The sequence below is a fragment of the Spinacia oleracea genome, chromosome 6 (assembly GCF_020520425.1).
Source record: "Spinacia oleracea cultivar Varoflay chromosome 6, BTI_SOV_V1, whole genome shotgun sequence".
NCBI lineage: Eukaryota > Viridiplantae > Streptophyta > Magnoliopsida > Caryophyllales > Amaranthaceae > Spinacia > Spinacia oleracea.
The window spans coordinates 81,482,265-81,498,171 of record NC_079492.1 but is presented as its reverse complement, the minus strand read 5'-3'; the positions used below and the strand labels follow the sequence as shown (position 1 = coordinate 81,498,171).

Below are 15,907 nucleotides of genomic sequence, written 5' to 3'. Positions count from 1 at the left end.
CCTTCCTTTGACCAAAGACACCCCCAACCGAATAGTCGCTTGCATCGCACATAAGTTCAAAAGGGAGGGACCAATCGGGGGCTTGCAAGATAGGAGTGGAAACTAAGGCGAGCTTGAGTGTGTTGAAGGAATTAAGGCATGCGGCATTGAATTGAAAATCAAACTCCTTTTGAAGGAAATTAGTAAGGGGCCTAACAATCAACGAGAACTCCTTGATGAATCTCCTATAAAAACTGGCGTGCCCAAGGAAGGAGCGGATGCCCTTAACATTGATCGGAGGAGGGTGCTTTTCAATAACCTCAATTTTCGCCCTATCCACTTCAATACCAAAGTGTGATACCTTATGCCCAAGGACAATCCCCTCTTGCACCATAAAGTGACACTTCTCCCAATTAAGGACCAAATGAACCTTTTCACATCTCTCAAGACACTTTTCAAGGTTGAGGAGGCACTCATCATAGGTGGCATCACCCACCGATAAATCATCCATGAAAACCTCCATTTCCTCCTCAATCATGTCACCGAAAATGCTCATCATGCATCTTTGAAAAGTCCCGGGGGAATTACAAAGCCCAAATGGAATCCTCCCATAAGCAAATGTTCCATATGGACAAGTGAAAGTAGTTTTCTCTTGGTCTTCCGGGTTTATGGGGATTTAAAAGAACCCGGAATAGCCATCACGAAAACTAAAGTACTTGTGCTTTGTTAGTCGCTCAAGCATTTGATCTATGAAGGGCAAAATGATATTTCTTGGTTGAAAGGTTGAGTTGACGGTAATCAATGCACATTCGCCACCCGGTCACCGTCTGAGTAGAAATTAGCTCACCTTGTTGATTTTTGACCACCGTCATCCCACCTTTCTTGGGGACAACGTGGACCGGGGACACCCACCTACTATTGGAAATATGGTAGATGATCCCGGCAGCCAAGAGTTTGACAATTTCTTTCTTAACCACCTCACCCATTGGTGGGTTAAGCTTGCGTTGTCTTTCCCGATGGGGGAAGGCATTGTCCTCAAGTTCAATGTGGTGCATACAAAGTGTCAGGCTTATGTCTTTCAAGTCATCTATGGTATACCCCAAAGCACTTTGATTCCTCCTCAAAACATGAATGAGCTTGAGGACTTGCTCATCATTCAAACTAGCGTTAACAATGACGGGGTAGGAGGAGTTAGGACCACGGAAAACATACCTCAAGTTTGAAGGTAGACTTTGAGCTCAACCTTGGGAGCTTCTTTACCATCACGTTGCTCTAGATCATCATGAAAGTCCTCCCGGTCAAGCAAAAGGCAACATTCCTCACCAAGTGGGGTGGTGTTCAATTGCTCCTTGTATTTGGCCGCTTCCACCCCTACATTTCCTAAACATTCCCTATTCAAGATAGCAAGCTTAAGAGGATCATTAGAAATGAGCAAGTGCTCATGCATATCATGGACAAGGGGGTCAAGGGAGTAAACAAAGAAGCAATTTTCACTAGGTGAGCTAGGATATTGCATAGTGTTAGTCAAATCAAAAGTAAGACTATCCTTTCCCACCTTAAGGGTGATTACCCCTTGTTTAACATCAAAGATAGCCACCGCCGTGGCCAAAAACCGCCTACCAAGAATGATTGGGACATGAGCATCCTCATCAATATCGAGAACCACAAAGTCCATGGGGATGATGAACTTTCCTACCCTCAATGGTACATCTTCAACCTTGCCAATGGTATATTTGACCGATCGGTCGCCAAGTTGCAATGTAATATTGGTAGGGACCAATTCTCCAATGTCAAGTTTAGTGAATACTGAGTACTGCATCAAACTAACACTGGCCCCCAAATCACATAGGGAATTCCCAATTTCAAGGGTTTTGATTGCACATGGGATAGAGAAACTACCCGGATCCTTGAGTTTTGGGGGCATTTGATTGAGAATAATGGCGCTACCATTCTCAGTTAAATTAACCGTTTTCTTTACGTCGCAATCTCTCTTTCCACTCAAAATTTCCTTAAGAAATCTTGAGTAAGTAGGCATTTGCTTCAATGCGTCCGTAAAGGGAATGGTAATATGTAACTTCCTAAGGAATTCAAATAATTTTGAGAATCGAACATCCAATTTGTGCCTTATAAACCTTTGGGGGTAGGGGGGTTTAGGAGTGGGGAAAGGTAGAAGAGTAGTCTCCTTTGGCTTTGAAACATCACTCACATCATCTACGTGAGGCTCATTTTCTACTGCGTCATTGTCATTCGACTCAACAATACCCTTTTGTTCTTCCCCTTTTGACTCAGAAACTTTACTAGCTCTAACACTATCACCTAGAGTCTTTCCACTCCTAGTCACAATGGCATTCATTTGTCGTGGAGCTTGACCTTGGGGTGGGAGACTTGTATGCAAATGATGCTCCTTGATGGTGCTAGCAAGTTGAGCTAGTTGGGTTTCAATCATCTTAAGATGAATATTGGATTGCTTGAATCCATCCTCAAATTCCACATTTTCTTGGCTTGCGCCCCCACAAACGACTCCATGAGAGCCACAAGATTAGATTTGGTAGGCGGGAGCCATGGAGGAGCATTACCAAATCCGGTAGGATTAGGTGGAAAATGAGTGCAATAGGTCCTAGGTGCATTGAATCCGGGAGGAGGATATTGGGAATTGCCATATTGGTTTCCCGAATTCAATGGATAGCCCCCACTAGAAGCTCCCCTATATTTCCCATATTGGTAGTTGTAACCCCCTCCGCCTTGGTGGTTTGGGTTATAACTAGGTTGGTTGTTTTGAGTTTGATTACCTAGGCCATGGGGTTGACCATAGGAATCTTGGCCTTAATAGCTTTGCGCCCTATAGTTAACCCGACCTTGATTATAAAACCCTCCTTGGCCTTGGCCTTGGTAGGATCCACCTTGATAAGCATGCATAGGAGGGCCTCTAGGTGCTTGTCTATTAAAGTTTAGGTTCGGGGGCCCATCATATATAGGCCTCTCATTCATAGAATTTGCATATTCCACATCAAATTCTTGCTTATAAGGAGAGCCATGTTCAACATATGATACATTATTCAATAAATGGCACAAGCTAGGGAAATGACCATGCTCACCACAAATTGAAGGAAATAATGCCCTTGGTCCAAGTATGCATTCTATGTTAAGTCTAATAAATGCGGTTCAGTATTAATTAACAAGTTAATAATTCAGTGAGATCAAGTGAGCTGAATGCCTAGCTAGAGGCCGCTTCAGTTCAAGTGGAATTAATGATATTAATCCACAGCTTACTCTTGACTGAACCCGTAGGGTCACACAAATAGTACGTAAACGGATCAAGTATTTAATGGCATTAAATACTCCATCTATGAATATTCGGAACCGACGGATCTTGGTTTCAGTGGGAGCTAAGATCGTCACAGGCAAGAAATGAATACTCCGGAAACGATGATATTGCCGGAAACGGAAATATGGATCGTATCGGAAATATGAATATTATCCAAGTCGTAGATGTTGCCGGAAACGGAAACATGGTACGTATCGGAAAATATTATTGGAAATGGAAATATTACCAGAATCGGAAATATTGCCGGAAACGGAAATATTGTCAGAATCGGAAATATTGCCGGAATCGGAAAATAATTCCGGAAACGGAAATATTAAATATTTGTTCGAAACGGAAATTAATTCCGGAATCGGAAATGTTAAATATTGTTCGTATCGGAAATAGATTCCGGAAATGGAAATTTAATCGGAAGCGTATCGTACGAATTAGCATCGGACGAGGCTTGCCGGACGAAGGCCCAGCACGAAGCCGGGGCCATCGCCCAGCAAGCATGCGCGCCACAAAGCCCAGCCAAGGCAGCGGCCAGGCCTACCGCAAGGCAGGCCCAGCGCGCGCCAAGAGGCCGCGGCTGCGTGGGCCGTGCTACGCGGGCTGCTGCTCGCACGCGCATGGGCAGCCCTTGTGGCTGCCGTGTGTGTGTGAGTTTGTGCTCATGCATGATTCCTGAATCTGCAAGAGTCAGTGTATGATTAAATGTCTATTCCTAATTGGATAAATTAATTAAATAGAATTCATGTAGGATTCTAATTCCAATTAATTCGCATCCTACTAGGATTACGATTCCTTTTCCATAACTCTATAAATAAAGGCCTAGGGGTCATAATTTATACACAAGTTTCAAAGTATTCAAAAGTGAGTTTTTTGAGAGAAAATTAAAACACATCTTGCTCATAAAAGTGCCGAATTTTCTAGTACCTTAAGGGCGATTCTAGTTGGTCAATCTTAAGGCGGATCCGGACGTGCTGTGGACTATCTACGGAGGGACGACACTTGGAGTCCTAAAAGACTTGTTCTTGTTCGGTTCGGGCGCAGCTAGGGAGGGCACGCAACAAAGAGTATGCATCTAAATTATGCTATATGATTATGTGTAAATAATATGTTTCCTGGGTTAATGGTTGTTTCCGCATGATCTATGTAAATGTCATATGTATCATAACCTAACAGTGGTATCACGAGCCCCTTATTATTTTCATAATCTAAATTGCATGAACATGGTTAAATATTACAAATTTGCAAGAATTAAAAGGGGTGATTAATTTTCGTAATTGTTAATTAATTGCAAATTGCGTTTATTTAATTATATGTACGCAGTTTTTCGGCAGTTTCTTCATTACTCATCCGAATTGAGTGATTTTTGTGTCAATTCCGCATGTAAAAGGCATTCTAAAATTTTGACAAAAAATAGTATTTTTCTGCCGAACCCAGAATTCTCAAATTCGAAGCCTAACTATGACTTTTCGAAGGTTTTAGTTTTTCGAATGCAAAATTTCGTAAATTTAAGATGTTAAATTAAATATTTGCGATTCCTGTTGATAAATCTTGAATTTTTGATTGACCTACTGCATATGTTTAACAAGTTTGAATGCCTAGTCTTGTTAATTATGCAATCTAATTTGTAATTATGATTAATTTGTTGAAAATTAGAATAATTTAGAATTAATTTGATTTTCATAATTAATTGTAATTTAATTAGAAACCTATGATTAAAAACCACCATAAAAATTGTAAATTTACGATAAATTTTAAATTTTTATGACCTAGACTTGAATCCATATCAATCGGAAATCAATTGGATAATAAATTTTCGATTTTTTCGCCCTAAAATTATGAAATTAATAATATTTATTAATTTGTCATTAATTTTAAATATAAATTTTAAATTTTAATGCGATTCGTTCAAATAACTTGCACGCACGAAGCAATGGACGCTTCGTGTTACCCTTAAGGGGTGTTGTATAATGCGGGCATGCGACGACGAGCAAGGGAGCTCGTCGCCCGTGCGGCACGAATGCAATGAGCAAGGGCGTAGTGCACGAGCACAAGGCAGCAGCCCTGCCTTGTGTCGTGTGCCACGAGCAATGAACGAATGGGCATGGGCGAAGGGCGAGCCAAGGCAGTCGCGTGTGGGCAGCAAGCGAGCTGCGCCACAACGCGCGCTGCCTCGCACAAGTGCGCGCAGCCTCGCGCGCAGCGAGCGCAAGCTCGCGTGCCACGAGCGCTGCGCCCAGCACTGCTCGCGCGCGCAGCGCGCGATGTCGCTCGCCCAGCGAGCGATGTCGCTCGCCCAGCGAGCGATGTCGCGCCCCAGCGAGCGATGGCTCGCGCGCACAGCGAGCGAGCCAGCGCGCCCAGCGAGCGATCTCGCGCGCGCGCACTGCGAGCGATAGCTCGCGTGCGATGGGGCGCTGTGCGGAGGCTTGCGATGAGACAGCAGCAGCTATGCGACGAGCGCATGGGCTGCGCGCACATGGCCAGCAATGGCTGTGTGCGTACGGCCCATGGGCGTGCAACGCATAGGGTGTTTGCGTTACGATTAGATCGTTTTGAATGTTTAATTTGAAAATTTCAGTTCACGTAATTTTAATTAATTTTAAAATTAAAAATTTGAATTAATTTCTTGGATTTTAATTTTGAATATTATAATTATAATAAATGGAATTTATTCTAATTATTTTACTAAAATTAAAATCATGAATTAATTTAAATGCGACTGAAATTAAATTAAATTTTTGGATTCAATTATAAATTTATATGAGCTTTAAATTTTAATTAAATTTGTATGTTTCCGGTTAGACTAGAAATACAATTTTATGTTTAAAATTAGTAAAGCATATGAATTTATTGGTTTGAGTGGGAGCGCTTTTTAGTCATAAACTCTTGATTAGGTCTACAAATCCTTAAGGTTAAAACAACTCGATTAGAATTAATAAGGACTGAATAATTGGTAGATTATTGGTGCCCTTAATTAATTGCTGCAAATGTTTACGTGATGCATAATGTGTTTTACTAACCAGCTATGTGGGCCATTCATGATAATGAATGGGTGAATGGTATATATTGTATATGTACTGTTTTGCAGGTTATGAAGTGACTAGTATGGCCCAAATAGGATAGAAAATATGGTCTGCGTACCATTAATTTGAATGTAATTGGTCTAAAGTACCAAAGTTATTTTTCAATTCAAAATGGTCTGCGTACCATCAAATAGTTGTAATTAGTTATAGCTTATCCTATTTGAAGAAAATGGTGCCTCCCACGGAGATTTTCAAGACGGACTTTGAAGTCAAAGCTTCAAGATGAAGTCGGGCCATACTAGATCACAAATATCTTATGCATGTTTTAAGTTATTTATTGCTTTAAATATGTCTTAAAATGCATGAGATCATAAGCTTGATTATGTTGCATGATTAAGGATTTTAGTTCACTTAAAATCTAACCAACATAGTAAGAGCATTAAGTTCCAAACTTAAAAATTGAGTTAAAAGGTGCCATGCCAAAATATACACTTGCTTGGATATCCTTTACATCAATCTAGTAATAGTTTTCGCTCAGCGAGGTGTTACTTATTGGTCCTAAAGGGGCAAGGTACACAAATAATTGTGAGTACATGTTAGTTTTGGTGAAACTCAACGATATAAGTAAGGAGTCCTTTTATGTCGTGGCAAATTCGATAGGTTTACCTAATAAGTTCTTAGACGTACCTATCAACCAAGAATAGTTTCTAGACTATTAGCAAAAGGCTTTTGCTTACCTAAGATGTTCTAGGATTAAGTCGACAAACTGTGCTTAGTTCTTCAATGATTTTAGGATCTTGGAATCATTTTATTCACACCTGCCGGAACACATAACTTGAATAAAATGCTTAATAAACATTGAATTATGCATGTATGCTAGAATTTAAGTTTATTAAGAGAAACTGTGAATGGTTATTTATTTGTTTATTCTTTTCAATTGTAGTTTTTTAATATGGCAAACAACAATTCATTCAACATTCGATCAATTCTCGAAAAGGAGAAGTTGAACGTGAAAAACTTCCTTGACTGGCAAAGGAACTTGCAAATAGTTCTTATGCAGGAAGAAAAGGAGTATGTCCTAGATGAGGCGATGCCCGAAGCTCCAGGCGACGGGGTCACTCAGGCTGCCCTCAATCGTTGGATTGATGCCAACAAGGATGTGAAATGTCTAATGCTCGCCACCATGAGTGCGGATCTGCAGAAAACGTTCATCAACTCAGATGCTTTCACAATCATCAGTGAGTTGAAGAACATGTTCCAAGATCTGGCTCGAGTCGAAAGATTCGAGACTCATAGGCAAATTCTTGAGACCAAGCTTAAGAAAGGCGAGCCCGTAAGTCCACATGTTCTCAAAATGATTGGACTCATTGAGAATATGAGTCGGCTGGATCAGCAATTTTCTCAGGAAATGGCTATAGACACCATCCTCCATTCTCTTCATAGCGGGTATGATCAGTTCAAACTGAACTACAGTATGAATAGTCTGGACAAAACGCTCACTGAGCTTCACGGTATGCTGAAGACCGCTGAAAAGACGCTCAAAAGTGATAAGCAGGATGTGCTTATGGTGCGTGGGGGCAAGTTCAAGAAATCTGGAAAGAAGAGGAATGCTAAGAAAGGTGGCAACAAGGCCAGCCCAACTAAGCAAACTGGCGCCAAATCTGCAAAGAGGAAGGTCAGTCAACCCACTTCTGAATCCGAATGCTTCTACTGCAAGAAGAAGGGGCATTGGAAGAGAGATTGCTTGAAGCTAAAGGAAGATCAGAAGAACGGAACAGTCGTTCCATCTTCAGGTATTTTCGTTATAGACTGTATACTTGCTAATTCAACTTCTTGGGTATTAGATACAGGTTGTGGCTCACACTTATGTTCCAATCCACAGGGACTAAGAAGAAGTAGAAAGTTAAGCAAGGGAGAAGTCGACCTACGAGTGGGAAATGGAGCACGGATTGCTGCATTAGCCGTAGGAACTTACTATTTGTCGTTGCCCTCCGGGCTAGTTTTGGAACTGGAAGAATGTTTCCATGTTCCAAGTCTTACTAAAAACATCATTTCAGTTTCTTGCTTAGATGCTAAGGGATTTTCCTTTATAATAAAAGACAATAGTTGTTCGTTTTATTTTAAAGAGATGTTTTATGGATCTGCTAGATTAGTCAATGGACTTTATTTATTAGATCACGACAAACAAGTATATAACATAAATACCAAAAAGGCCAAAAAGGATGATTCAGATCTCACCTATCTGTGGCATTGTCGATTAGGCCATATAAACTTGAAACGCTTAGAAAGACTTCAAAGGGAAGGAATTCTAGAACCATTTGACTTAGAGGATTATGGTAAATGCGAATCATGTTTACTTGGCAAAATGACAAAGCAACCTTTCTCTAAAGTTGGAGAAAGAGCAAATGAACTATTGGGTTTAATCCATACAGATGTATGTGGACCAATGAGTACAAATGCTAGAGGTGGTTTCAGCTACTTTATCACTTTCACTGATGACTTCAGTAGGTATGGTTATGTCTACCTAATGAAGCATAAGTCTGAATCCTTTGACAAATTCAAGGAATTTCAGAGTGAAGTAGAGAATCAATTAGGCAAGAAGATTAAGGCACTGCGGTCTGATAGAGGCGGTGAATATCTGAGCTATGAATTTGATGACCATCTGAAAGAATGTGGAATTCTATCAGAATTGACTCCTCCTGGAACACCACAATGGAACGGTGTGTCAGAACGGAGGAACAGAACCTTGCTAGACATGGTCAGGTCAATGATGGGTCAGGCCGAACTTCCATTAGAATTTTGGGGACATGCACTAAATACAGCTGCACTCACTATAAATAGAGCTCCGTCTAAAGCTGTCGAAAAGACTCCATACGAATTATGGTTTGGAAAGCCTCCAAATGTGTCTTTTCTTAAGATTTGGGGATGTGAAGTATACGTCAAACGATTAATTTCAGACAAACTTCATCCAAAATCTGACAAATGTATCCTTGTGGGCTATCCAAAGGAAACAAAGGGGTATTACTTCTACAATACATCTGAGAACAAAGTGTTTGTTGCTCGAGATGGTGTCTTTTTGGAGAAGGATCACATTTCCAAAATGACAAGTGGGAGAAAAGTAGACCTCGAAGAAATTCGAGTCGAACAACAAACTCTAGAGAATGCTCAAGATGACATTCAGGATGAAACTCAGAGATCTTTAGAAGAATCTGGTGAGAATCATGGTCAATCTAGAATTGTTACCCCGCGTAGATCGCAAAGATATAGATCTCAACCGGAAAGGTACTTAGGTATTTTGACGAACGAGAGCTATGACGTTCTATTACTTGGAAGTGATGAACCTGCGACTTACAAGCAAGCTATGACGAGCCCTAGCTCCAAGCAATGGCAAGAAGCCATGCAATCTGAATTAGACTCCATGTCTGAAAACCAAGTATGGGATTTGGTCGATTTGCCAGATGGCTACCAAGCCATTGGAAGCAAATGGGTTTTCAAACTGAAAAAGGACAAGGATGGGAAACTTGAAGTTTTCAAAGCTAGATTGGTTGCAAAAGGTTACAGGCAAGTCCACGGTGTGGATTACGATGAAACCTTTTCACCAGTTGCAATGCTAAAGTCTATTCGAATAATGTTAGCAATCGCTGCATATTACGATTACGAAATATGGCAGATGGATGTCAAAACTGCTTTCTTAAACGGCGTTTTAACAGAAACTGTGTTTATGACACAGCCTGAAGGTTTTGAGGATCCAAAGAATGCTAAAAAGGTATGCAAGCTAAAGAAGTCAATCTACGGATTGAAGCAGGCATCCAGGAGCTGGAATATACGTTTTGATGAAGCAGTCAGTGACTTTGGTTTCATCAAGAACGCGGACGAATCTTGTGTATACAAGAAGGTCAGTGGGAGCAAAATTGCTTTCCTAGTATTATATGTCGACGACATATTGCTTATCGGAAATGACATTCCTATGTTGAACTCTGTCAAGATTTGGCTTGGGAAATGTTTTTCGATGAAGGATCTAGGAGAAGCACAATACATATTGGGCATCAAGATTTACAGAGATAGATCTAAAAAGATGATTGGACTTAGTCAAAGCACTTATATCAATAAGGTGCTTGATAGGTTCAAGATGGCGGACTCCAAGCGAGGCTACCTACCCATGTCTCATGGAATGACTCTAAGCAAGACTCAGTGCCCAAAAACACTTGATGAGCGTAGACGAATGAATGGGATTCCATATGCATCATTGATTGGTTCAATAATGTATGCTATGATATGTACACGCCCGGATGTTGCGTACGCACTCAGTGCTACGAGCAGATACCAGTCAGACCCAGGAGAGGCGCATTGGACTGCTGCCAAGAACATTCTGAAGTACCTGAAAAGGCACAAAGATGACTTCCTGGTCTATGGTGGTGATGATGAATTAATTGTTAAAGGCTATACGGACGCAAGTTTCCAAACCGACAAAGATGATTTCAGATCACAGTCTGGGTTTGTCTTCTGCCTCAACGGAGGAGCAGTAAGCTGGAAAAGTGCTAAGCAAAGCACCATTGCGGATTCTACAACTGAAGCGGAGTACATTGCTGCACATGAAGCAGCAAAGGAAGCTATATGGCTAAGGAAGTTCATAGGAGAACTTGGTGTAGTCCCCTCCATTAAAGGACCAATAGCCCTGTATTGTGATAATAACGGAGCTATTGCACAGGCAAAAGAGCCTAGACACCACCAGAGAGTCAAGCATGTACTTCGTAGATTTCACCTTCTACGAGAGTTCGTTGAAAGAAAAGAAGTCGAGATAAGCAAAATTGGAACTGATGACAACATATCAGATCCATTAACTAAACCTCTGCCGCAAGCGAAGCACAACTCGCACACTGCAGCTATGGGAATCAAGCATATTGGAGAATGGCTTTGATGTCTCTGTTTAATGTTTTAAAGTTTTAGAGTTTAAATCTTTGTAAAACATTATTGGTTAATCATTCACAATAAATGAAAGAAATTCATTTTTCCATTTAATTTGTGGTTTATTAAATGATGAGTCCCTTCAACTTGACGATATATTCAAGATAGACTGTCAGGACCAGTCCTGTGACTAAAAAATGTCTATCAAGTGAACTTGAATGTCAAAGGTTGAAAATGGTCCCTAATCGGAGTTTTCTATAAAATTGGACGCATAGAAAACGTTAGACGATTAGAATGCAAGATGACTAGTAGTTCTGTTTCTTGAACTATGTGGACATGGCAATGTCATAATCATTTGCATAGATACTTACTTTGGGAAGACTAGTATCGGACAAGACCTATGAAACTTTACTGTAAGAGATGAAAGTCTGTCATAAGTAAATTTCATTAAATTATTAGACACTAAATCCTCAATACCTGAGTGATTTGAGATTACTTGTTTGAGAACTGGTTGCTTTGACGTTGACCAACCGTCGCACCGTAAAAGGAGGCTATAAAGGCAACGCTCAGGTAATCACCTATCAAACGAAGTCTAATCTCAAGATCGCAAGATTGGGATTGTCCTCCCATAAATCGGGAAGAGATGCTTAAAAGTTGTACAAGGCCACTCGGAGAGCTAGAAACTGTGAAATGCATGGCCGTGCTCGGATGAATCATAGGCTATGATTATCTGTTTATTTGATCAGTTGAACTCTGAAACCGAGGAACACCTCTGGACATAATAAGGATGACAACTCTTACCTTATGTTCAAGAGCAAGCATCGAGCGACAAAGGAATTAGGAAATGCACACTTGTCCCTAAGGACAAGTGGGAGACTGAAGGAAATAATGCCCTTGGTCCAAGTATGCATTCTATGTTAAGTCTAATAAATGCGGTTCAGTATTAATTAACAAGTTAATAATTCAGTGAGATCAAGTGAGCTGAATGCCTAGCTAGAGGCCGCTTCAGTTCAAGTGGAATTAATGATATTAATCCACAGCTTACTCTTGACTGAACCCGTAGGGTCACACAAATAGTACGTAAACGGATCAAGTATTTAATGGCATTAAATACTCCATCTATGAATATTCGGAACCGACGGATCTTGGTTTCAGTGGGAGCTAAGATCGTCACAGGCAAGAAATGAATACTCCGGAAACGATGATATTGCCGGAAACGGAAATATGGATCGTATCGGAAATATGAATATTATCCAAGTCGTAGATGTTGCCGGAAACGGAAACATGGTACGTATCGGAAAATATTATTGGAAATGGAAATATTACCAGAATCGGAAATATTGCCGGAAACGGAAATATTGTCAGAATCGGAAATATTGCCGGAATCGGAAAATAATTCCGGAAACGGAAATATTAAATATTTGTTCGAAACGGAAATTAATTCCGGAATCGGAAATGTTAAATATTGTTCGTATCGGAAATAGATTCCGGAAATGGAAATTTAATCGGAAGCGTATCGTACGAATTAGCATCGGACGAGGCTTGCCGGACGAAGGCCCAGCACGAAGCCGGGGCCATCGCCCAGCAAGCATGCGCGCCACAAAGCCCAGCCAAGGCAGCGGCCAGGCCTACCGCAAGGCAGGCCCAGCGCGCGCCAAGAGGCCGCGGCTGCGTGGGCCGTGCTACGCGGGCTGCTGCTCGCACGCGCATGGGCAGCCCTTGTGGCTGCCGTGTGTGTGTGAGTTTGTGCTCATGCATGATTCCTGAATCTGCAAGAGTCAGTGTATGATTAAATGTCTATTCCTAATTGGATAAATTAATTAAATAGAATTCATGTAGGATTCTAATTCCAATTAATTCGCATCCTACTAGGATTACGATTCCTTTTCCATAACTCTATAAATAAAGGCCTAGGGGTCATAATTTATACACAAGTTTCAAAGTATTCAAAAGTGAGTTTTTTGAGAGAAAATTAAAACACATCTTGCTCATAAAAGTGCCGAATTTTCTAGTACCTTAAGGGCGATTCTAGTTGGTCAATCTTAAGGCGGATCCGGACGTGCTGTGGACTATCTACGGAGGGACGACACTTGGAGTCCTAAAAGACTTGTTCTTGTTCGGTTCGGGCGCAGCTAGGGAGGGCACGCAACAAAGAGTATGCATCTAAATTATGCTATATGATTATGTGTAAATAATATGTTTCCTGGGTTAATGGTTGTTTCCGCATGATCTATGTAAATGTCATATGTATCATAACCTAACACAAATGTCACAAAAAGATGTATCGAGAGGCATGGTGTTGTAGGAACTAACCTTTCCCTTCCCGTTAGTGAGAAGGGTGGCCGATGGTGGAGGAATTGTTGATGGATATGGTGGTTGACTTGGAGCACTCTCAAGCTTCTCAAGTCTTGAGCTAAGCTTTTCAATGATATTGGCTTTCCCCAAAGCGAACATCGAACCCTTGCCATCTTCATACTTCCCCTTGTTATCATAATTCCTACTCCCCACATGCCATTCTTGGTAGTTTTGCACGACATCTTCTATTATCTCTTCGATTTGGACCTCCGTCTTATTCATAATTGGACCACCCGCCCCCGCATCAAGACTTGTTTCGGAGGTTGGGCTAAGTCCCAAGTAGAAAGTTTGTAGGAGGAGCCACTTAGGGATTCCGTGATGAGGCCACTCCCTTTGGTATTCCTTAAATCGATCCCAAACCTCAAATAGCGATTCATCACGCTTTTGCTCGAAGGATTGAATTTTGTGCCGATACTCCGTCGTCTTCCCATGCGAGTAGAACTTACTAAGGAATGCGCTTGTCACTTCGTTCCAAGTCCTTAGTGAAGTTGGCTTGACCTCCTTGTCAAGCCAATCACTAGCTCGCCCCAATAGAGAAAACCGGAATAGCTTCAACCTAACATAATCGGAAGTCATCCCGTTGTGCTTAATAGTATCGCAATAGTATTCAAATTGTTTCAAATGTTCGTGCGGCGATTCACTACTTTTTCCGCAAAAAGGGTGACTTTGAACCAAGGTAATCAAGGCGGGCCTTATCTCAAAGTTTTTGGCATTGGTGGTCAGGGATTGTATGCCACAAGTTGCCTCAAAAGTTCCTGGTATGCCCAAATTATTAACTGGAAGAGCCATTCTATCGATGGTTGGACTTGATAGTTCTTGATCCGGTACTTCACTCAAAGGATCAAACCTATTGAAGCTCGATGAACGGGTTCGAATTCGTCTAAAGCTCCGCAAAGTCCTCTCTAAATCTAGGTCGAGAGGGTAGAGAGGCCTATGACGAGTGTGCCCCCTATCTTGCCTACAATCTCAAACACACCGTGAGCAATGAAAAGTAAACTAAAGCAATAATGAAATTTGGTTAAACTAGACTCAACTGATCTAAACTCAAGAACAACAACCGTTCCCCGACAACGGCGCCATTTTGATAAGGCTTTTTCCGTGTCGTTGAATCGGAATCCACCTACCAAAAAATATTTGTAAGATCCTAGACCGACACACTATATGAATTATAGTGGTAAGCTAAGGTATCATCCCAAGAGAACGGTTTGTTTTTGAGTCTATGCACCAAGCTAGTTTAGAAAGCTAATTCAAAATTATGTGTCACAACTCGGGAAATTAAGCTAATTAGGCAAAAATTATGGAAGGAGTTAGGGTATCGGGGGTCAACTTGGGTAAATTGGGGAAAAAGAGATACAATGCAAGCATGACAATGTAAGGATATGCAATTATGGAAGCAACCAACAATTATGGTTCGGCACCCCCTCGGTTAGCGTTAGCGAACCTTGCCAATTCTAACTCCAATGATACGCTTTCGCGTCACCTTAGAACTAGGATGGGAATTTAAATCAACTAGCCACTTCAAATTCACTCATAGGATCTCAATTTCTTGACAAGTCCATGAAGAAAGCTCCAATTATAATGACAAGCATAGTATTTGCAACTACTAAACCAATAAAACATGGAAATCCAAAATTGTAAGTCACAATTTAATCACATCATCAATTCTACAAATTAACTCTACATCCCCAATCATTCCCCAAATATCACCCCTAACCCTAACAATTGACTACTCACTACTCATCAATGAACAATTGGGCTAAGAATTGAAATTATGCCAAGAATCACCATGATTGAAAAGAATTACGAAATTGCAAGCAAACAAGTAATCAAGCTAGAATTTCCAAGGATTCAATTGAAATCAAATTAGAAAGCAAATCCAAAATTCAATTATCAAAGCAATTAAGGAAAATAAAGCAAAAGTTGAAAGGATTTAAGTGAAGAGAAATTACTCAAAGCTTGAAGAATCTTGAAAGCAAACTTGAATTGAACTTGAATTTATCACTAGAATTTGAATTGCAAGTGTTTCAAACAAAGAAATTTGAAAATTCTCTCTCTAAAACTCAAAGCATAAAACCTTGAAACTAATTCTAAAACATATTAAAAACTAACTCTCACTAATAAAATGAAAAAAATATATTTATTTATATGTTTCCCGAAATAGAATTTCAAATGTCAAAATAGTGCCAGCCCGCGCCTGTGTGCGAACGCACACACCCCTGTGCGAACGAACAGGGTTAATGTGTGTGGGCGCACAAAAATTCTGTGCGTCCACATAGAGCGACAAATCAGATCCTTCGTGCCGTGTGAGTGCATGAAAATTCTGCGCGGT

General features: G+C 40.8%; 1 protein-coding gene and 1 non-coding gene across 2 annotated transcripts; one reads left to right on the top strand and one right to left on the bottom strand.

Annotated features, from left to right (window-relative positions):
• Nucleotides 1-713: 713 nt before the first annotated feature.
• LOC130463309 (uncharacterized) lies at nucleotides 714-2,425 on the bottom strand. The gene is made up of 2 exons (XM_056832404.1): nucleotides 1,240-2,425; nucleotides 714-1,123 (listed from the first exon to the last, which is right to left on the bottom strand). Exons 1-2 carry the CDS (start codon nucleotides 2,423-2,425, stop codon nucleotides 714-716), a joined length of 1,596 nt encoding a protein of 531 aa, XP_056688382.1.
• An 11,463-nt stretch (nucleotides 2,426-13,888) lies between these two features.
• On the top strand, nucleotides 13,889-13,994 carry LOC130464554 (small nucleolar RNA R71). The gene has a single exon (XR_008924952.1). It is a non-coding gene; the product is annotated as a small nucleolar RNA R71 (small nucleolar RNA).
• Nucleotides 13,995-15,907: the final 1,913 nt, after the last annotated feature.

Bases quoted from the DNA above. Each gene is read 5' to 3' on its own strand.
- LOC130463309 (XM_056832404.1), bottom strand. From the start codon at position 2,425: ATGATTGAAACCCAACTAGCTCAACTTGCTAGCACCATCAAGGAGCAT. The intron at 1,124-1,239 runs GTAAAGAAGCTC...ATGATGAGCAAG, and splicing joins TGATCTAGAGCAACGTGATG to TCCTCAAGCTCATTCATGTT.